Source organism: Euwallacea fornicatus, chromosome 1, assembly GCF_040115645.1.
Source record: "Euwallacea fornicatus isolate EFF26 chromosome 1, ASM4011564v1, whole genome shotgun sequence".
Lineage (NCBI taxonomy): Eukaryota > Metazoa > Arthropoda > Insecta > Coleoptera > Curculionidae > Euwallacea > Euwallacea fornicatus.
Window position 1 is genome coordinate 6,285,190 of NC_089541.1, and position 19,913 is coordinate 6,305,102.

Sequence of the window (19,913 nt, forward strand, 5' to 3'; positions counted from 1 at the left end):
TCCTTATGTACGCACCAAACTTTTCTGAAGTTGCTTGTCAAAAAAGGGGTAAATGCGGCAAAAATATCAGAATAAAAACGACATATTTTAGAAAAAAATACGCAATATATTAACGACAAAAATAATTTAATATTAACCACAAAAAACCACCATCAAGAAACTTTTACCTTCAGTGAAAAGCCATTTTAATGATACTACATTCAATGTAACCTGTGTCTCATACATACATATACAGTTTAAAATTGCTGCTATACATTACTATGTACAATCCAATATTATTCAAATAGGTTTTGTATGTAAAAATGTGTACAAATATTGAGTAATTAGTTTTGCAAGCGACACGTAAGCCTTTCTACTGCTTGCCGGCTAATTAAATCAACTTAAGGAAAGAATGCTGTTAATGAACTTTGAAAATCAGGGAACTAAAGTACAAAATTAGATACGCCAAACACTTTTTCTTTAGTTTATTGGCGTTTTCATAAAGCCGATTTCTTGGTACCTCATATATAATCAATGGTGGTCAGTTAAAAAGGTGATAAACAAATTGTTTTCTAAAGTAATCTATTATTATCATTATTATAGGACTTAAAAGCGAAATGGTTGCATTACCATAATTACCAACGAGATTCCCATTTTTGTCGGTACTGGCATCATATATCCTGTAATTCCCCTAAAAAATGGGAAAATTCGTTAATAAAAATGACACTACGTGGCATAAAGATTGTGAAGATATTTATTGCCTTTGTGTAGTTTTGTAACAATAACACATTTCTGGATTTATACTATTTTGAAACTAACTTATTCAACTTATCCACTCAATAATATTGCCATAAAACTAAATACTTCAAATATCGATTTTTAACTCTAAATGCCCTCCAAGAAAAAACTGCCATTTTACGTGTAATAATGCCCTAATAAACCAATAAAAAAAATTACATGTGATAAAAATATCCTAAATGCCGATATTTGAAAAGGCTATTTAATAGGCCAACCACGTCTTGTGTAAACAATTAGGACCACATTACTGCGTGAAATTAAAGTAATGTCCTCAAATCAACCTCTAACCATTTCGCAACTAAATTCTCTTTATTTAGTGTAAAGAAAAAAATTGGGCTAACCTATTATGAACTAATAATTAATTATGTACATTCTATGTCTGGTGTCACTTTGAAGATTTACCTGTTTCCGCAGTGTGGTATTTGGGTTTCCCATGCGTAAACGGCAGATATTTGTACTTTATCATATGCTGTTGAATAATAAATTATGAACACAAACGTATTTCCTCCATATAAAGAGGGAACTTACCCTAATTTGTCTCTTCATAGTAATACAGAAAAGGGTGAGGAAATACATTACTAATATGGGCCAGAACACTGGTATATTGAAGCACTCAAAGAATGTGCAAAATACAGCGATCGTAGTACTTTTAGTAACTGAATACCAGAATTTAAATTCTGGCAATCGCCTAATGAAGGGCTTGAATTCCTCATTGGCTCTGGTGGGTAATTCTGGACCATTGTCTTCGGCTAAAACCGTTAATTATTTTACAGCGATTTAGGGAGAGCTATTAACACTCTTACCATCAAAATCCATTGCTGGATCGATTTTCGGAGTTAGAAAAGCTATGAAGAGATTTAGATGATAAATTCCTAAGGCATATGTGACTATATACCACCCCTAAAATATATGAACGCTTTTAAAACTTGTTTTTTCATACAAAGCAAAAGTTAATAGGTATTGGTTAAATGCAAATCAAATTCAATAAAAATAGCATGCAAATAAAAACAAAATCTATTAGATAACATTGTCAAGTTATTAGTAATCTCAAGTTAATCTGATACGTTTAATTGCTAATTTCTTTCCACAGCTTGTACCTTGGCAAGCAAAATCTGGATTTAACCAGCACCAGATATAAACGTAATCAACAAAATACCTGAGCTAAGATAATACGGCCCATGAAGCCTAAAATAAGCAAAATAGCAAACACCCATCGCACTTTCTTCCAAGGTACAGTCTTGTCCAGGAGGCTTTGATAACTCTATAACACAACACAAAACGTTCAACAACCTAGTCACCTGCAACAAAATGATGCGTAGGGCAAAAACAAGTAGAAGGGCCACAGTGGACAGCCAACGGGTACGACTGTACGGTGTCCACTTGTCTAGTGTTGCCTGGTATATCTGGTACAATATATATCAGAAATATTACCGAGGGAAAAATACATCCAAAATTCAAACTAACAGCACTTGTAGAGAGTCTTTAAATGTTTATTAATGGAACATGAGAATATGCTAGAGGATAGTTGGAATTTTCAAGTATTAAAGTTAGGTTACAGCTTTTATGACCACTTCAAAAACTAAATTGGTTATTACTAAATATTAGAAGTTATTTTTTACACAATTTTTTCTTAGCCCCGTTTATTTTCGATTTATAAGGATTAAAAGTACACATCCAATCCTGTGGAAGTTTTACATCTTATCACCATTATCAATTCATCAAATTTTCACATTTTCATTGAAGTTATAACAAATTATTCAGTTTAACAATTAAAATGTATGTATGTGACATAAAAATTTTTCAGCAGATCTTGGAATGGTGCCAAAAACAAAAATATAGTTACAGGGTCCTTTAAATTTTAGCAAAGGCAAAGAATCTGGAAAAGAACTTATGAATTATTCTTTGAACTTAAGCTTTAGTGTCCCCATAATCAGCTGTGATATGTGATTCTCCTAAGGCAAGGCTGCCTGTTATATATCACAAGCTTTATATATTGAGTTATTCCATTTAAAACTCTTCAGAATAAATTACCCCAAATTGGTATAATACAAAAAAAAGTTGAACATCATTTTAAAAACTACTTTTAAAATAAACAACATATATATTATTTATTGGTTTCTTTTGTTAATTTTTCATATTCAAATAAAATATAACTTAAGATTTATATTAAAAATATAGGACTGGCTGCTGTAAATGAATGTGTGTGATCAGATACAAGAAATTATTAATCTGAAGAAGTTTCACATAAGTGCACCAGCATAAAAAGGTTAAATATTGAGTAGTCAAAATGTCTATTAGACCATATAGGCATTTATAGCATCATTTCTCCCTTTATATATGTTAAAGATTTTAATATTCATTGAAAACATGTAAATAACAACTATTTTTGTTAATGTCATTGCTTGACTGTAAGTTCTGAGAAAAGTGGAAATTGTCACTAATATACCAAGAAATTCAGCGTTTCCATGCTATCAAAATATGGTCCACTGTGCCACTGGGGCTTACCATTAAAGCATGTGCCTACTCTTATTTTTTTCAAACAGCTGCATAAATAGGGATATCAGGACATAAAGAAAAAAACGTTTTGGGTCTCACCTGAGAAATTCTTGTACACATTTGGGATATTTTACTTTTGCTTCCTCCTGATCCACCCAGAAGTTCCTCATCCATCGTAGTTACCAGGTACTAAAAGTTATTAAACTACAAAAACATCCTTAATTTTAAGAATATTTTACAAACCTTGATATTGCGAATTCCCCTAAAATCTATCTTTTTCAAAAATATGTCCTATTTAAGTGATTTTTAAAATAAAATCTTAAATTGAATTTCCGAAAGTTTCATTCGGGTACATTTTGAGACACGTCTATCGGCATTAAAAATTGACAACAACAGTGACATGTGACAATAGGATAACTGTCAGGCATTGAAATATTTGATATATTTCCATGAAAGTTTTGTTAATCTTTGGAGAAATTCAAATTCTGACTTACCTCAGAAATGTTTCATTTTTTTTGTTAGCTCGTGAATTCACAATATGGGAAATCAAAAGTTTCGTTCAATTGTGTGGTAACATATATGAAAAATCACGTGACTACTTATTTCCTGTGTATGTAGTAATGCAGTGCGCGTTTGATTCGGCGCCAATTTTGGAACTTATATACACAACGTTTCAAAGAAACGTAAAACGTTCCAATCAGCTAGTCAGGAGGGCAACGGACTACGACCCAGAAGATGCGATTCCGCGCAAGTAATCAGGCACGAGCTATTAAACAATAGATGACCAAGAGATAGACTCATCCAAGACCGATCAGAAAGAAAAGAGAGAATTTATTCCCTTAAATCTAGCTGACTAGCTCTTGCCGTAATCTCAAACGCCCTCATCAGGAGGAGCCACTTTCTCCGCTAACGCCACCAAGATATCCTTTTCCTCGAATAGTGTAGAAAAGAGATAGATTACTTTTTTAGTTTTTTAACTTCATTATCCTAAATAGTAAGAGGTAGGAGATACAGCCGATAAAGAAGCGTCCAGGAGCGCAGAAGTGCCCCGAAGAGCTCTCCTGTCGGCGGAGGAACTTCAAGTCAAAACCCGGGAAACTCTAAACATAAAATTTTTTTTGCAAAGAAAAATATACTTCAAAATTACAATTTACTTAGGAATTGTTTCTTCAATTATGTCATTGGATTGCCGCTGTGCGCGTAATAGACAAATAGCTCAGCTTTTGGCACAACTGTACTCCGAGAACAACCGTGACATCATTGTTTTTGGTATGCCCCTCCTCTTGTACGTTCGTGCCACATCGAGTGACGATCGCAATCGAGTCAAATGGAGAGCTGTCATGTCATCTGTCAAATTCGCTGGCAATCGAAAAATGGCCGCATCATGGATCATTGAAAAATAAAATAATCCCAAAATATTTTATGACCTATGAGACATCTGCATAAACTAACATTAAAAGGAGATTCTATATATGAAGTAGAATTTAAATTGAAGATTATCGACACTCAAAAGCTCCAGAAATATCCGAGAAACCATTGCGAATGCAAAAAAATTGCAGTTGAAGTTCGGTGTTGTGTTAGTGATTTAAATTGTTTGGTGATTGTGGATGTTGATTTTGATTTGAGGTAAGCAATAAATTTAGTACACTCTACCTATAGTTTAGACCGTTTTTTGTACTTTTTTATTTGGGGGAATTTTTATGTTTTTTGACCCACCCCTTTGCTAACGTACACGTATTCTTGCGGCCATTTTGTTTCTTATCGTCAATGTCAAATTTGTCAACCTACAACAATTTCCATTTAAAGCTCAATAAAACACTGAAAAAGTATACAGTTCCTCGAAAACTAAAAAAGTAGAAATGTAGCAAAAAACTCCTATCAAACTTTAAACTCAAATTCACTACTTCTACAACCGAACTTCTATGTAAACATAACCTATATCCGTGACATTTCGCAGGCAAAAATTCGGTGATTTTTCGTAGGAAGTTAATACTACAAACCGCCAGCTACTATGAGCTGGAATTGGCTCCGGTTATTGTAAAATGGAAAAAAGCCCCCATGCCAAACAAGAAAAGCATAAGAAGTCGAAAAAGCGTAAACCGCGCGATGGTGTTGCCACCTCGGTAGCCTTAAATTTAAAACCACTGGTTGAGTATTCAGATGTGAGTTCTGAAGACCTGTCTGAGCCTGAAGCGGGGGAAATACAAAGTGGTGAAGACGGAGGTGCATTAAGCCCTACTGAGGACAGAGAGGTTGGAGATTTTGGTGATTTTACTGAAGAACAATACGCTGCAGCCATGCATAGGGAACATCGTAGGACTTACATGGAGGAGATGTACATCAGGTCTGCTTTGATGATGAGGTCGCCAGGTAGGTTTCCATTTGTTGTGATATTTATTAAACTAAACATTAAAAAGTAATTTTTATTAAATACAAAAATAAAATCAAATACATTTCATTTTTGGGCTATTACTAACTTGGATATCTCAATCCAGTTTTCTAAATGGCTATAAAACTCTTTTGAAGATAGCAGGATGGTTATTTCAACACTGGACTTTGGAAATGAAGTGATTAATCTAAGTAGTTTTTAGTTTTTTGAAAAACCACATTGTAGAGGAATTCAACAAAACAAAATTTTATAATTAAAATCACTCAAAATCAAAACATAACTGGTAAAAGAGTTTTTTAAATCTTATCTTTTATAACATAAATAGATAAATTGGAACATAAGCTTTTCTGATCTTAAGTTTCATATTGAAGCAAAAGAAAATAAAAAAAGGCATTAAAGTATGTTAACTATTCTGATAAAGTACTCTGCATTTGTGAAACCAGTCAATAGGTAAAAGATAAAATTAAACATAAATACAATTTATGCAAACACAAATACAATAAATGTTTATATCATTTAGAAGTATAATGCAAGTTTACCAAGTCTGTTGTCTCAAAATAAGTGCCAGCAGTTGCTAGGAAATGGATATAGTATTACACAAAAATAAGGCATTAAAGAAGCTTTATCGCCCTCAAAGCAGTAGTTTGTACTTTTAGTGTTTAACAATAATTTTTCTACTTTCAGGCCATAGACGACACTTGATAGACTCCTCTATGTTGCCCCGTTCTCCTACACCACCTTTGTTAATCACCTCTCGGGAGCGACATGTCTCAGCTTCAGATTCATCTAAGTCTAGTGAGCTAAGGCGCCGTATCGTGGAAGTAATCTCGCCTTATCAAGTTGAAGAATATCAAAATGTAGACAAAAAGAAGAAGAAAAAGAAGGAGAAGAAACACAAGAAAAGCAAAAAGAGTAAAAGGAAAAGGAAGAAGAAACAGAAGAGTTCCAGTGATAGCGATAGCGAATCAGGTTAGTTTGCAGTTTTGTGCAACACAATAATCTAAAATTGCTTTTGCTGAGAGAAATTTTATTATTTTTAGAAAAGAGCAACAGTCCTAGAACGCCTCCCAGAGTTGCAATGGAAACAGCAGTGGAACCAAATGAGTGGGATAAACCTGAGCCTCCAGCCCCAGTTGTCGGTAAGTTTTTTGAATTTTTGTTATATTTTTACAACCTTTTGAAGAGTTTGAGTAATTGATAAAATGAAACGTTTTATTTACTTTTATTAATTAAATTCTGAGTTTTTGTTGTCATGCAAGACTATTATGGGATAGTCTCTGACAGCCCTGGTAAGTACCTCTTAAGACTAGAGATAATTTGAAGTTTCTTGTACATTTTAAATAAATTCATCTTTCTTTTATGGTAAATCATATCTAGTTTTAGCAGTCTCATTAATAAATTTATTTCAGAGACCAAAATTGATACAAGTGCTTGTTCACCAGTGTCAAATGACAGTCATATTTCTTCTCCAGAACCAGTTTCTCCTCCTTCTGCCACCCCACCTTTAAGGGTATACAGAGACTACAGGGAATACCCTAGGGAGTCTCCTCACACGCCACCCTTGCATAGTCATCATTCTAGCAGGTAAGTTCAGTTTTCTTTTAGTTGATGTGAATATTTGAAACAAAATGATCTTTGGAGACATTGAATATACGTTCGTATACGAATTTTTGTATTCAGGACTGTATCAAACCATCACATTTCTGTGATGAGAGACGTGAGCCCTCCTATTGTTATCGACGAATTCAATAGACATTCACCTATCCCCAGGTGAGGTGAATTGATATTTTATTTAAAAGAGCTATTTCAAAATTAAAAGCAACAAATCTTTTATGAGTTAAATTTAACCAGAGCTATTTTAACCCTCAACAGAACGTTAACTCCTGAGATGATGCACAGTAACCATAAACATAGTAGTATTCGCTCGTTGTCTCCGAGCACTAAGAAACGGAAGGAGGCCCATAGAAAACATAAACGCGAGCGGGAAAAGGCCAGAGAAAAAGCCCGGATGTCTCGGTAACTACTTTACCTTAATTAATATGGGAAAGTTTTTATAGAGATGCTTATAGGAGCCCTCATGGTAGAAAGAGGTCACATTCACCAAGCTACAGTAGAAATAGGCATTTCAGTACATCACCTAATAGAAATTCGCGGAGCAAGAGGCACAGATCAAGAAGTTCTAAGAGAGATCGAAGTCCGCGGTTTGTTTAATCGAACTTTAATTTTTGTTCCATTGTTTATTATTATCATCTTTCAGGCATCGGCATAGAAGTCCTTCGCCCCATTCAGTAAGGGCCTCGCAACTATCAAACAAAATTACAGATACAAGTTTGTTTGCTGAGCTAGTAAAAGACAAGCATAAGCGTGAGCAGGAACTGAAGAAGCTAGAGCAAAATTTGAAATCAGAGGTCCCAAGAGAATCATCGGAAACCATCACAATCGACGATGAAGTGGACAGTGGATTGTTGGAAGTTAATGCTTCTTCAGTAATTCCTATGGATATCGATAATATTCCCATTCCCGAGGCTTCGCCGAGAATCAGAGACAACTCTATTATCGCCTCGAATAACGGGGATCCAATGAAGAAGCTTCCACCTTTGCCAGTTTTACCCCGAACTGAACTGAGACCAGAGACGACGCAAAATAATTCCACTAAGAGTAAGCCCAAAAACGTAACGAAGCTGCCCATGCCTCCTGGGATGGACGATGCGGAATTGGAAGCCATTGAGTCGCCTCCGAGCAGCGTGTCTTCGCCGGTACCATCTCCGAAGAAAGAGAAAACGCCACCGCTCAATACCAGGAAGAGTATAAAAGATTTACCAATGCCGCCAAGTAAGTAAATAGTACCTTCGTTACAATAAGCGAGTAAATCAATTTCAGATTAATCAAAAAGTTAGGAATCGGTTTACGTTTCTGTCGAAGCAGAGCAAAGATTCGTCCACGCAGAAGCAACATTTTGTGTCGATTTTACATATGGAGTTTAAATAACTTAAAGAATTATCAGTTGAATAATATTCTTGCAGCACATGCAAGTTTTAGTCCTAATGTTTCAGTATATTTCAGTGGTACCGGGCACCGAAGAGTTAAGCGGAGACGAAGATGATATACCGTCAACACCACCACGAAATCTCGCAAAGAAATTGGAAATTCCTAAAGCGAATTTAAAATCGAAACCTGTGAAAAGGCCTAGAATCCTTAAAAGGAGAACATCTAGGAATTTCCAGATGAGCGGTAAAGATTGGGGCGAGCGGTGCGTGGATATGTTTGAGGTCATTGCGCAAATCGGAGAGGGTTAGTTTTGTTTGCGACTAGTTTACCTTTAGTCATATTTTATATGAATATTTAGGAACATACGGTCAAGTATACAAAGCCAAAGATGTGCACGCCAACGAATTGGTAGCTTTGAAAAAAGTACGTCTTGAAAATGAAAAGGAGGGTTTTCCGATTACTGCAGTAAGGGAAATTAAAATTCTGCGTCAGTTGAATCACAAAAACATCGTAAATCTGCGCGAAATAGTCACTGATAAACAGGATGCGTTAGATTTCCGGAAGGTATGCATAAATTTGTGCATAAGACAATCATTTATATTAGATGTTTTTTGTTTATAGGAAAAGGGGTCGTTTTATTTGGTGTTCGAATATATGGATCACGATTTGATGGGCCTGCTGGAGTCAGGCATGGTCGATTTTAACGAGCTTAACAACGCCTGCATCATGAAACAACTTCTCGATGGTCTGAACTATTGCCACAAGAAAAATTTTCTTCACAGGGACATTAAGTGCAGTAATATCTTGATGAATAACAAGTACGTTTTATAAAAGAAATTTGCGTCAATTTTTTCTTTTGTTTGAGTGGCAGTTTTTTTAAATTTGAAGTTAATGTTTGTTTTGAAACAGGGGTGAAGTTAAGCTGGCAGACTTTGGTTTAGCACGGTTATACAATGCGGAAGACAGGCAGCGCCCTTACACGAATAAAGTCATCACTTTGTGGTATCGACCGCCAGAACTGTTGTTGGGCGAAGAACGTTATGGACCGGCTATTGATATTTGGAGCTGTGGTTGCATTTTGGGAGAGCTATTCTTGAAGAAACCATTGTTTCAGGTAATAAAATATTTATAATTTAGTTAAAATGGGCTTTGCTGTCAGTAACGTAGATTGACAGGAAAATTTTAAACATAATTTTCAGCATATTTTTGATTTTCACGTAGCATAAGAGAAACATATGTTGTGCCCTTTCTCAGAAATGTATTGTTTTATAATAAAAATTAAGAAGATTGTGCATGTACACTCTGTGCATATTCCTAAACGTTAGTCTCTTAAAAAAAAAACAAATGTTCTTCCTGTAGGCAAATGCAGAGATGGCTCAACTGGACCGAATATCTAAGATGTGCGGCACGCCAACTCCGGCAGTGTGGCCATCGGTAATAAAGCTGCCCCTATTCCATGCCTTGAAGCCTAACAAACTACACCGACGAAGACTGAGAGAAGATTTTATGTTTATGCCAACGCCCGCCTTGGATTTGCTCGACAAGATGCTTGAATTAGATCCGAACCGACGGATCACGGCCGAGGATGCTTTGAAAAGCGCTTGGCTGAAAAGCATCAATCCCGACCAGTAAGTCCATTCAATCACTCCTCAAATTAATAAAATAAACGCTGTTCTAGTACGGTCATGGATTTCTTGTGATTCGTTTCCGACCGTTTTTTTTTTTGTTTTCAGGATTCAAGCTCCAGAATTACCGACGTGGCAAGATTGCCACGAACTGTGGAGTAAGAAGCGAAAACGCCAAATTAGAGAGCAACAAGAGAATATGCTGAATCTGCCTCCGGGGAAACCGGCTGTGTCTCAACGGCCTGAAAAACCGGGTGAAAAACCTGAGGAGAACAACGAAGGAGGGTGAGTTAACTCCCAATTAGCTGGTCCTTTGACTTTAGGGTTCGCATCGTCTTGAGTTTAGCTTCAAGCTCCTCGATTTTTTATTTAGGAACTAGATCTAAACTTAAAACAATTCGGAGTGGGCGCATGAATAACTATTATAATTCATAAACCGTTTTGTGATACTTAATTGCCTGTCGTGGGTAATTTGATTCGTTTCGGATCAGTTGTTTTAGTTATAAAACCAAAATATTTACACCATTACATTATTCTAAGTACGGTAGTAGGTCTTAAAATTATTTTCACGAGTGTCCGATTGGGAATAGTGATTTTTGTATTATTAGCGAGATTCGTCTAGAAGAAGGGTTTTAAATGAAGGTTTACACTGACCGTTCTAGATCTGAAATTCTTATTGTTCTTTTAAATCTTTTGCATCGAATTAAACATTGTGGCTAGACTGATTGAGGCGGAACAGTCTGTCAATCTTTATTTTTTAATTTTCTACCATAAATTTCTATTGGGATCCAACAAGTGGGGTTCAAAACATCAAATAAAATACATGGTATTTCAAATTCGGGACTTTAACATGTCTATCTTTATTCTATAACCATATTAAAATTTGTAAAAAAAAACGAATATTTCCTGAAATATCATTTAATACAATTTAATTTTTTAAATACGGACATATTTTTTAAACAATTTTGAAGTCTTACTTCCTTAAACTTTTTACGACCTGGTATAAATTTTTCGATCGTTATTAAAGTAGGGAAGAGTTTAAATTGGCATCTGAACATAAAATGAGAGCTTAACGTTAGCAAGAGTGCTGTCTCAGGTTACTGTCTGTTTTAAAAGTTAAACATACTGTTATGCTTAGCTGTCAATGTCCATTCTTTGATTTTATAAAATTTAATGACACAAATGACCATAGATTTTGATATGTCAAAAACTGCTTAAAAATGAAAAAAAAATGCAGGCCTATATTTGAAAAAATCAAGTTGAAGTGAGTATCTTAAAAACGAAATGTCAAATTTCCAATATGAAATTATTTTCAGGAATAAGACAAAAGAATGCTTTAAGGACATGTTGGTTATTAAAAACATTGAACAATAATACCGTAAAAAATACTAAAATTAGATTTTTTTATAGTTTATTTCAGAAGTAATCAGATTTTGTTAAATAATGCCTTTTTAACAAATTATTTAGCATTAAAATACGCAGCTATGTTTCAATATAACCAACTCTTCATGTCCTATAACTAAAAAAGATAACAATGTTGATGCATCGAATTTGTAATAACCTATATAGAACAGTACATACATAATAAAATTAAACATTTTCTATATTGAAACATTGACCGAATTTTACCTATACCGAATACCAACGTCGATATCGACTTCAAACATATGAAGTTCACAAATAAAATTTCTTAATCAACTCTTTCCCTTTGCGGAAGTATAGATTCTACTGTCGTTAGGTAGTTATCTTAAAGGAGCTTGGGTCAAAATAGGTTAGTTCTACAACATGGTCCAAGTTTGAAATTCACCATTGGAATCTCGAAATTTGTAAGCGATACAAAATAATAAATTGTTGCAAATTCGCGCAATTACTAATCTAAACTTAACAAAACATCGTCTTTAGAAGTAAAAAATTCGGGGTGGTTGTGAAAATATCTCGTTGAAAAACAAAAGATTATAAAATTTGTTATATTCTTTTCCTCATCTTTATTTGACAAGATATCATTAAAATAAGGACATTTTGCTACTGGTACTTTGTCTACTACAAAATGGCTTTAGTGGAATTTCTATTGGATGTTTCAAACATAATACAGCAATATTTAGATTTAGTTTAGAAGTCTTTGCTTTACCTGGCAAATTCATATGTGGCTTAGGTAACTGACATATATCCTTTTTTAGTTTCTAACCGATTATCTTGACACTCCAAATAATCCTTAACCAATTTTTGATAAAATAGAAAACGAGAAAATTTAACTTTTTAAGTTCAAAAAATAAATTATAGATGCTTAATTTTTGAGTTGCAATGTACAATAATAATGCATCCATAATCGGTATGAGCTTGTTAACATAAATTTTATGTTTGATTAAAAAAAATTAGTAACAAAACAAAGTCTCTCATTTTTCCAAAGTTTTATATATCGATAGGTACAAAAAACTTGTACCTATATAAAATAACTCTATTTAGCGGAGGATGAAATTTCTTGTAAATACAAAACACTTATCGCACTAAGATTTAAAGCATGCAATAAATTAATTGCATTCTTAGATGTTAGTGTGATAATTTTTTGCATTAAGGTAATATTATTAGTTAATGTCTTGATAAGAAGATTTATGGAATCTTTTGTATGGATTTAACAAGTTTACGTTTAATAAAAAACAAAGAGAAAACAAGGTAAAACAAATACACAACAGTAAAAAAATATTATAAAACGATTAACTTATATTTACATATTTAAAACTTCTTTTTTGAACATAGAAGCAATAGTAGATTTTTGCTTGTTTAGGACGGTATTTTTCTAAGCTGGTAACTAATACAAACAACCACATAGTTGTTTTAGAACGGCAAAGAGACATTAGTACAACAAATTTTTTTTAATAAAGTTTTTCTATCAAATTCCTTTTTTTTATGTTTCTGAAATATTTAGAACTCATGTTTTGATATCTGTCTAGTTTCTATATTTTTGATAGAATATATTTTTTTTCACTTTCAAGATTACAATTTTCTTCAATAATGCTTCTGGTAATGTCACTGCCTAGGTCGAAATGATATATAGCGTTGCGTTGTGTGATTGTGCTACTACTAATATTAGTACTATCCGTTGCAAAACCTACTTATTCAACTTATTAAATGTCCCCAATATGAATTATTTGAAAGATTTCCATATGACTCTCAATAGTTTCATTCCCATTTATTTAGCTTTATTCGTGTTCTGATACAATTATTTTTCTGTGCAAATCGTAATTTCTAAGTTCTTATATAATCTAACGTTGTATTAGGTTATTTGCAAATGAAAATAGTAAGAATATTCTGAATTAAGGGTTATATATGTTTTTCAGGAGTCGTGCCTAAATATAGTTATTTCTTGACAATATTATTGTTCATTGCGCATTATTCTTATTATTAAATCAATTACCTACTTCACAACCGCTAGTCTTTCTATTTTAAGTAAGATCAAATATTTATAGTGTAATTGTGAATAAAAGATTAAGAAGAATATTTCAGTACTTAGTGAATCATAGGTGAATTGAGGTTAGATTTACGAAAGTCCAAAATAAAAAATCTGAAAAAGAGATAAAAAGAACTTATGAAGAAAACAGTATGTATGGTAAAAATGCGTGAAATACATTACTCGTTTGTTTTTTGAATGAATTGATTTTTTCCATTACTGTGACAGATCATTTTGTTTAGTAAGTTCAATAGATATCGAAAATAAATAAAATACCTAATATATTCATATTAAAAGAAAAGTTAATAATGATCAATCGTCAAACGGAAACGTTGGATAGAAATTGTACTAATGCTAATTTTTAGTTGAAGAAGTGTCCTTATTTTAAAGATGTTTTACGAAATAAGTTCGGGAAAAAATAAAAACATATCTTGTACGTCTTGCGTTTTCGGAAATTGAAATGGTGTAACTCGAATTTAGATCATGCTGTACTCGCAAAAAAAATTATGCTGGTGTAAGATTTTATCAATTTTAGGGCATTTTAAGTTGTCAAACCCCGTAAAAATCTAGTCAATCAGCCACTTTGACCAAATGCCTATGATTTCCATTTTCTGAACAACACTGACTCTTCAATAACAATAATTATGATTCCATGCATTTCCTGATAGTCCCTTTTTGTATTTTTAGTTAGTGGTAGTTTTAGATGGCTTGGTTTTATAGACAAAAATAAAATAATTATTTTCTCCCATTTCAACACATAACAACACTTGGTAAATATACGTCTAAGTCATATTTTGTGAAGAAAGTAGGATAACGAGGTTGTCGGACTGTATATATAAGTTTAGATATTTATTGTATATTTCTGCAAAATAAAAACGATCGCTTCAAGGCAGATAGTGGTGTATTTTGGTGTATGATTTTGTAGAATAATCCCAAGGCCCCAAGTGTTATGTACTATTGGGATAGTTTGAATTTAATTATAGAAAAATACGATTTCTTTACTTAACAAAAATATCAAAAACATTTATCATAAAAGCCAAAACAAGCATGTACCTATATGAGAAAATTGTTAATCACATTGTTTGTAAATACTGGTAAATAGTGTATAATTTGTAACGAACAATTGTTTAATTTGTACTATTATTTCTTTATTTTAAAGAATAAATGGGAATATTTATTTTATTTTTGTGTTTTAATTTTTTTTAGCATGGTAGGGCTTTTGCAATCACCCTTTGCACCTTCCAGCATTTTAGTGCTTGTTAAAATCCTTCATTTTTTTCTTAGCTATGCTTGGCTGAGAGTGTACAGGTGTTAGGTGTTAGTTACTAAATTTTTGTGCAGGTAAGAGAGAAATCACGAGTATGTTTAATTTTAATTATGTGAATATTCTAATATCTTGTTAATGTTTTTGTGGGTTCGACGATAAAAGCGACTTGTCAAACTTCGTGGGGATCGACAGACGTTTCATCACAAACAACAATAAATGATACACGAATTTTTTAAACAACCTTTTGATCTACTTTTGATACTTCTATATATAGTAAAATGAGATTTTTTTACTACAGCGTTTAATACTTGACCCTTTCTCCTATGGCACACCTTTGTTTTATGTTTAGTGAGACATACTTCCACAATAATGTCAAATAGTTTCAAGTAGATGAGTTCTTGAATTCTCAAGAGTGTTGACATCGGGGCGGTTGTATAAATAGTCACATGAACTACCCATAGGGAGCAGGTAAAATGATATGGTAATTTGAGTATTTCCGTTTTTTGAAGGCAGTAGATTAGGACTTAAGTGTTGGAGTGGAGAATTTGGAACGTGGAACACTCCCAATGTAATATTGGCACGTTTCGCAACTTTTCCCTAGATTTATAGAAATCGTAAATTAATAATCTGGCCTTCGTAAAAGTCTATGTTGCGCCTTGTAAGTTAAATTTCACTTTGTTTCAGTTCCTCAAAGAACCTGAAAATGGAAGCCTACGATGCAGCTGTACTATCGTTCGCCATGGCAACAGCGGCAATTAAAGGCAAACCTGCAGGTTTAGGTACGATGTTGCTATTACGCGTCACCATTATTTGATTGCAAAAATACCGGTTTTTAGGAGATTCAAAGACGACTTCTACGTCAAATAGTCCTAAAGATTCAGAGGATAATATCGATCCCCGAAGATACATGTATCAACTCTTGTATAACTTGGAACAAATGGTTTCAAGCAAGACGGCAATTCCGCTCTCCCTACTTATGGAGGTGTGCAGTTTAAAGCGCAACGAGGTAGTTCACATTAGCCATTTAAGTAATGATAATTTAATTGTATTTTTGCCGGTTGTAGGAAGAATCTCAGATTGTCACTTGCTTGGAAGTTCTACTCGGAGAATTGCGTTCGATTTGCAAAGCCAATCCTGGTTCTATAAATCTTTTATCATTGCATTGTGAAGGTAAGTAGTTATAGATGGAGTTTTGAAGAAAGTTGTATACTTTTTTTTTCTTATTTTGTTAGAAAATCACGTGGGTATATCTCTTAACACCGAGAAAGTGTGTAAAACACTGTCGGATTTGTTTCGGCAGTTTGGTCTTCACATCGGTTCCAATGCAGTTAAATTGTTTGTAAAGAAATAATCCCTTATCGGTTTATTATTATCAGTGTTACAATATAATTTAAGTAGATTAAGGAAATAATATACTTGAAAATGTTAATTTATTGTTTTCAGCGGTGGTTTGTGTAACACAAACGAATTGTGATTATTGTAGAATAAATTATATTATTAAATAACATGCATAAAGGACAGTTTATTTGGTTTGAAAATTATCAGAGGATATCAAGATAAGTTTGCTATTAAATTTATTTCCGCACCAAAATTTGTTTTATTGACCTTTTATCATGTAGTAGATCTACTTTAACGCCACACACATTGCAAGTTTGCAAATAGAATTATAGCGTTCTATTTGTTTTTCATTTTTTTAGTCATTATTTATTTTAAGAGGTGTTCTAAATTTCTACTTTACACTTCTTAAGAAATAAATAATACAAGTGGTAAATAATGGCGTTAATGGTTTTCATAGGTTATTCAAATCAAAAAAAATTAATCGATAAAACAGAAAAAGGGGTTGGTAAATGGCAACTAAAAGAAAGGATATGGTAAAGAGAGTTCTTGAATTAACTAAGTCAACATAACAGTGAAGCGATGATGGATGAGAGTTCTATAAAAATAGACTTAATACGCATCTGATAATTTGAAATCGCCACATTTTTTCTTGTGACGGTACACCTTTAAACCAAAGAAATTTGAAACTGTGCTATGCCTTAAACACAAGTAATCGCAAATCCCTATCCCCATTCTACGTAAGCATTATTGGCCAACAGTTTTATCATTGTTTAGTCTTCTTTAAATTATTCAATATAAACAGTGATTACAGAATTAATCGAACAATACGCATTTGAAAGGAAGCAACATTCCCAGCACTAAACGCCAAAACGATATCTCACACAATGTATTTAAAAATATATTTAGGTTCTTACATTCTACAATCAGATAATAAATTAAAAGCGTAATCGAGTCTTTTTTCTTATTCCGGTTGCATTGTTTTAGATTGATTCGCGAATCTGTTTCTTTCCAGTTTTTTAGCAGTAATTTGGAATCATTAATTGGGGAAGGTTGTTCATCAGAGGTTGCCCGTTTTTGGGACATATTGTAATCCTAAGTAATAATAATACATTTAAAATGTTGATAATTCGATTGAAAATAGGTAGTTACCCCTCTTGGCTTTCCAGACTCTCCACCGTGATTTTCTTTAAATAAATTTTGGGTGTACTTAAAAGACGCCAAGATAAAGGATTTAATAGGGCGCTGTTGTACTTCCACTCAAGTTCCACGGCTTTAATTTTCTTCATTTCAGTGGTAGCCACAACTTTAACGTAAATTCCACCTAAATTGAATATCATTAATATTTCTTTTACAGAGTTCTTGACCAACCTGGTTCGTAATAACCACTGATAAAGTCAATAGGACCCGACTTTGTGTCTTTTCCGTCACTAGAATTGTGAAAAGTGAATATTAGCTGCCCAATTTCACCTCCATGAGATTGACTTCTTTCGCTATCTGAGACTTTGACTGTAATTCGATAATGACCTCCTGGAACGTAATTGTTTTTATTTTGTTTTAGGTCGTTGAAAGAAATTTGTTAAGTACTGCAAAAGGGTTTTTCGCTTCCAGTTATAAGGTACTGATTAAGGCTGTAATTCATCCCATTGCCATAGAGACGATAGTAGTGTTCGTGACCATGGTAACCGAATTTTAAACATTTCTCGCCGTAATTTCCACAGTCCCAACATTTACCAGCTATTAAATCCTATTCAAATGAAACCTCAGACCAAAATACAGACCATTAGGCAGTATTTTTTTGAAAATTTTACCTGTATTGAACTGCACGCAATAGACAAGAAACTGCACGTAGGCCTAATGCTGTCCAAATACACCTGGTGAGCTCTCAAGTGATTGCACGATAAAAACTTCTTCATCCCTATTCAACAACCACACCTTTCCTTCTCATTTCCATATAAAAAAAACAAACCGTTCTCACCCACGAAGAAACTGCCTTTTTCGTCTTTAATGAACTGCATAATACTTTTTTCGCAACCGGGCTGATTGGCACCCCCATTAGGGAAGTAATCCACGTGTCCTTAAATCCCTATTTGACTATTTAATTATCATACAAAACCTCACTTACCAATACTCTCAGTCATACCCAAACTCCCCCTAATAAACTGACTGGCGTCAGTATGAATAATATCCACGTACTTAGCAGCACTTCTATCCAATCTCACAGGCCTGGAAGTGTTCCTAAAATGAGGCTCCGCCGGATCTAGTCCAGTAATTCTGCCTAGAGTCAAATTAAACTCCTATAAAAATCAAACAAAACTACTCAAGCCACCTTAGATGATCGCAGCTACCTACATCTTGAAGGGTATACCCAATATAACCACACAAATGGGCCCCTAGGGAGTGTCCTATGCAGTAGACATGGTCCAAATTAATTGACTCAGTAGATTGAGCAATATCGTGCAATAAATGGGCGGTCATTGTACCTATTAATCTTATGTTTGCCACTGCTTGAGTGTAGGGAGGACTTGAGCCTTTATGCCAGTCCACTACTATGACGTTGCAGTCTTCTTGATTTAAGAGTTCTTGGGCGATATTGTAAATCTAATGAAAAATTTTTAGGCATAATTGGAAGATTTTGTCGTTAATTTACCCATTGAATCGTGCCTCCCTCCATGTACCCATGAGTGATAACGTAGATCGGCTTTTGAGGATCTATATCAGTGTTTCCTAGATAGTCGAATTGGTTGACGTCAATGAGGGTGTGATGAGCGGGGTTTTTGCGGGTGAAGAGCAGGTAGTTGGGGTCGATCTGAAGGATTGTCGATAATAAAAAAAAAGTGACAATAATTAAGGTACCTCATGCAATTCGTTTGGAAACATGGAAACCGGCCTATGCTCTGAGGTCCATGGTGGCGATAGTTCGAAACAGCCGTACATACCATAGCATTTTTTTGCATTTGACTCTATATAAACCCATAAAATATTCTTTTACAATTGTAACTGGAATTAATAGACTTCGACTTACCTTTGCCAATTTTCATGAAGTAGTAATTATAGAAGTTCTCGTCTTGGATAATACTTTGATTTAATACATACATCAACGTGTGAAATATCACTGAACCATTAGTAGGCACCGTTACCATATTACGATTTTTTCAATTAACCTGCCACTAATTACACGAAGAAAACCACTCGGGTTTGAAGTGAGGAGGTATGTTGCGAAGACTTTCAATCTACATGCCTCCTAGATATCGTAACTGAAGTGTTGAGCCTGAAGGCGATTTGGTGTTATCTCAGAGGGTAAAGTCTATAGGTCGCAGAGTGCCCACAATCGTAAGACGTAAGCTTATTGATCTTGTTCAATTAGATAAGGTCTGTCTGCAATTATGCGCTCAACTTATCTATGAAAATAGGATTGGTTCATCCCCGTAAGATCCGGGTTAGATAGTTCAGGTTAGTTATTTGGATTTTGCGACTTGTTTACAGCACGCGTGGCCTATTTTTGGATTACAATTTGAGTCAACTTTGCAATAATTACTGGATTGTTTATTTAGTTTTACCATGGTTGTTATAAAAATATGAATTATTACA

General features: G+C 33.9%; 3 protein-coding genes across 11 annotated transcripts; 1 reads left to right on the forward strand and 2 right to left on the reverse strand.

The window, feature by feature from the left end:
* Nucleotides 1-85: 85 nt before the first annotated feature.
* LOC136343123 (protein RER1) lies at nt 86-3,898 on the reverse strand. 5 transcript variants are annotated; one of them, XM_066289576.1, is made up of 7 exons: nt 3,768-3,898; nt 3,373-3,462; nt 1,934-2,038; nt 1,581-1,677; nt 1,306-1,526; nt 1,180-1,246; nt 86-670 (listed from the first exon to the last, which is right to left on the reverse strand). In XM_066289576.1, exons 2-7 carry the CDS (start codon nt 3,445-3,447, stop codon nt 651-653), a joined length of 585 nt encoding a protein of 194 aa, XP_066145673.1. In that variant the 5' UTR covers nt 3,448-3,462; nt 3,768-3,898; the 3' UTR covers nt 86-650. The 5 variants fall into 5 exon arrangements, with proteins under 5 accessions (XP_066145673.1, XP_066145695.1, XP_066145684.1 ...); XM_066289598.1 differs by lacking the exon at nt 1,934-2,038 and adding an exon at nt 2,076-2,180; XM_066289587.1 differs by lacking the exons at nt 1,934-2,038; nt 3,768-3,898 and adding exons at nt 2,076-2,180; nt 3,517-3,671.
* A 289-nt stretch (nt 3,899-4,187) lies between these two features.
* On the forward strand, nt 4,188-16,578 carry Cdk12 (Cyclin-dependent kinase 12). Of its 5 annotated transcripts, none has more exons than XM_066289162.1 (20): nt 4,188-4,899; nt 5,231-5,643; nt 6,347-6,631; nt 6,703-6,801; nt 6,922-6,951; nt 7,072-7,246; nt 7,343-7,432; nt 7,535-7,678; nt 7,732-7,863; nt 7,920-8,494; nt 8,726-8,953; nt 9,009-9,214; nt 9,272-9,468; nt 9,560-9,764; nt 10,010-10,278; nt 10,384-10,560; nt 15,672-15,766; nt 15,824-15,993; nt 16,052-16,157; nt 16,220-16,578. In XM_066289162.1, exons 2-20 carry the CDS (start codon nt 5,316-5,318, stop codon nt 16,336-16,338), a joined length of 3,630 nt encoding a protein of 1,209 aa, XP_066145259.1. In that variant the 5' UTR covers nt 4,188-4,899; nt 5,231-5,315; the 3' UTR covers nt 16,339-16,578. The 5 variants fall into 5 exon arrangements, with proteins under 5 accessions (XP_066145259.1, XP_066145252.1, XP_066145268.1 ...); XM_066289155.1 differs by having other exon boundaries at nt 5,256-5,643; XM_066289171.1 differs by lacking the exon at nt 4,188-4,899 and adding an exon at nt 5,029-5,197 and having other exon boundaries at nt 5,256-5,643.
* A 632-nt stretch (nt 16,579-17,210) lies between these two features.
* LOC136342984 (pancreatic triacylglycerol lipase-like) lies at nt 17,211-19,642 on the reverse strand. Its single transcript, XM_066289317.1, has 11 exons — nt 19,348-19,642; nt 19,179-19,285; nt 18,973-19,131; nt 18,675-18,923; nt 18,448-18,619; nt 18,301-18,399; nt 18,134-18,240; nt 17,910-18,069; nt 17,694-17,852; nt 17,475-17,646; nt 17,211-17,417 (listed from the first exon to the last, which is right to left on the reverse strand). Exons 1-11 carry the CDS (start codon nt 19,463-19,465, stop codon nt 17,342-17,344), a joined length of 1,578 nt encoding a protein of 525 aa, XP_066145414.1. The 5' UTR covers nt 19,466-19,642; the 3' UTR covers nt 17,211-17,341.
* Between the last annotated feature and the right edge of the window lie 271 nt (nt 19,643-19,913).

What these genes read in the sequence shown, in the direction of transcription:
- LOC136343123 (XM_066289576.1), bottom strand. Translation starts at nt 3,447, where the DNA reads ATGGATGAGGAACTTCTGGGTGGATCAGGAGGAAGCAAAAGTAAAATA. An exon ending in CTATGAAGAGACAAATTAGG is followed by an intron (nt 1,247 to 1,305) that starts GTAAGTTCCCTC and finishes ATTATTCAACAG; the next exon opens with CATATGATAAAGTACAAATA. An exon ending in ATACCACACTGCGGAAACAG is followed by an intron (nt 671 to 1,179) that starts GTAAATCTTCAA and finishes CCCATTTTTTAG; the next exon opens with GGGAATTACAGGATATATGA.
- Cdk12 (XM_066289162.1), top strand. Translation starts at nt 5,316, where the DNA reads ATGGAAAAAAGCCCCCATGCCAAACAAGAAAAGCATAAGAAGTCGAAA. An exon ending in AGACATTCACCTATCCCCAG is followed by an intron (nt 7,433 to 7,534) that starts GTGAGGTGAATT and finishes AACCCTCAACAG; the next exon opens with AACGTTAACTCCTGAGATGA. An exon ending in AGATTTACCAATGCCGCCAA is followed by an intron (nt 8,495 to 8,725) that starts GTAAGTAAATAG and finishes AGTATATTTCAG; the next exon opens with TGGTACCGGGCACCGAAGAG.
- LOC136342984 (XM_066289317.1), bottom strand. Translation starts at nt 19,465, where the DNA reads ATGGTAACGGTGCCTACTAATGGTTCAGTGATATTTCACACGTTGATG. An exon ending in AGGGAGGCACGATTCAATGG is followed by an intron (nt 18,924 to 18,972) that starts GTAAATTAACGA and finishes ATTTTTCATTAG; the next exon opens with ATTTACAATATCGCCCAAGA. An exon ending in CAGTGGTTATTACGAACCAG is followed by an intron (nt 17,647 to 17,693) that starts GTTGGTCAAGAA and finishes TATTCAATTTAG; the next exon opens with GTGGAATTTACGTTAAAGTT.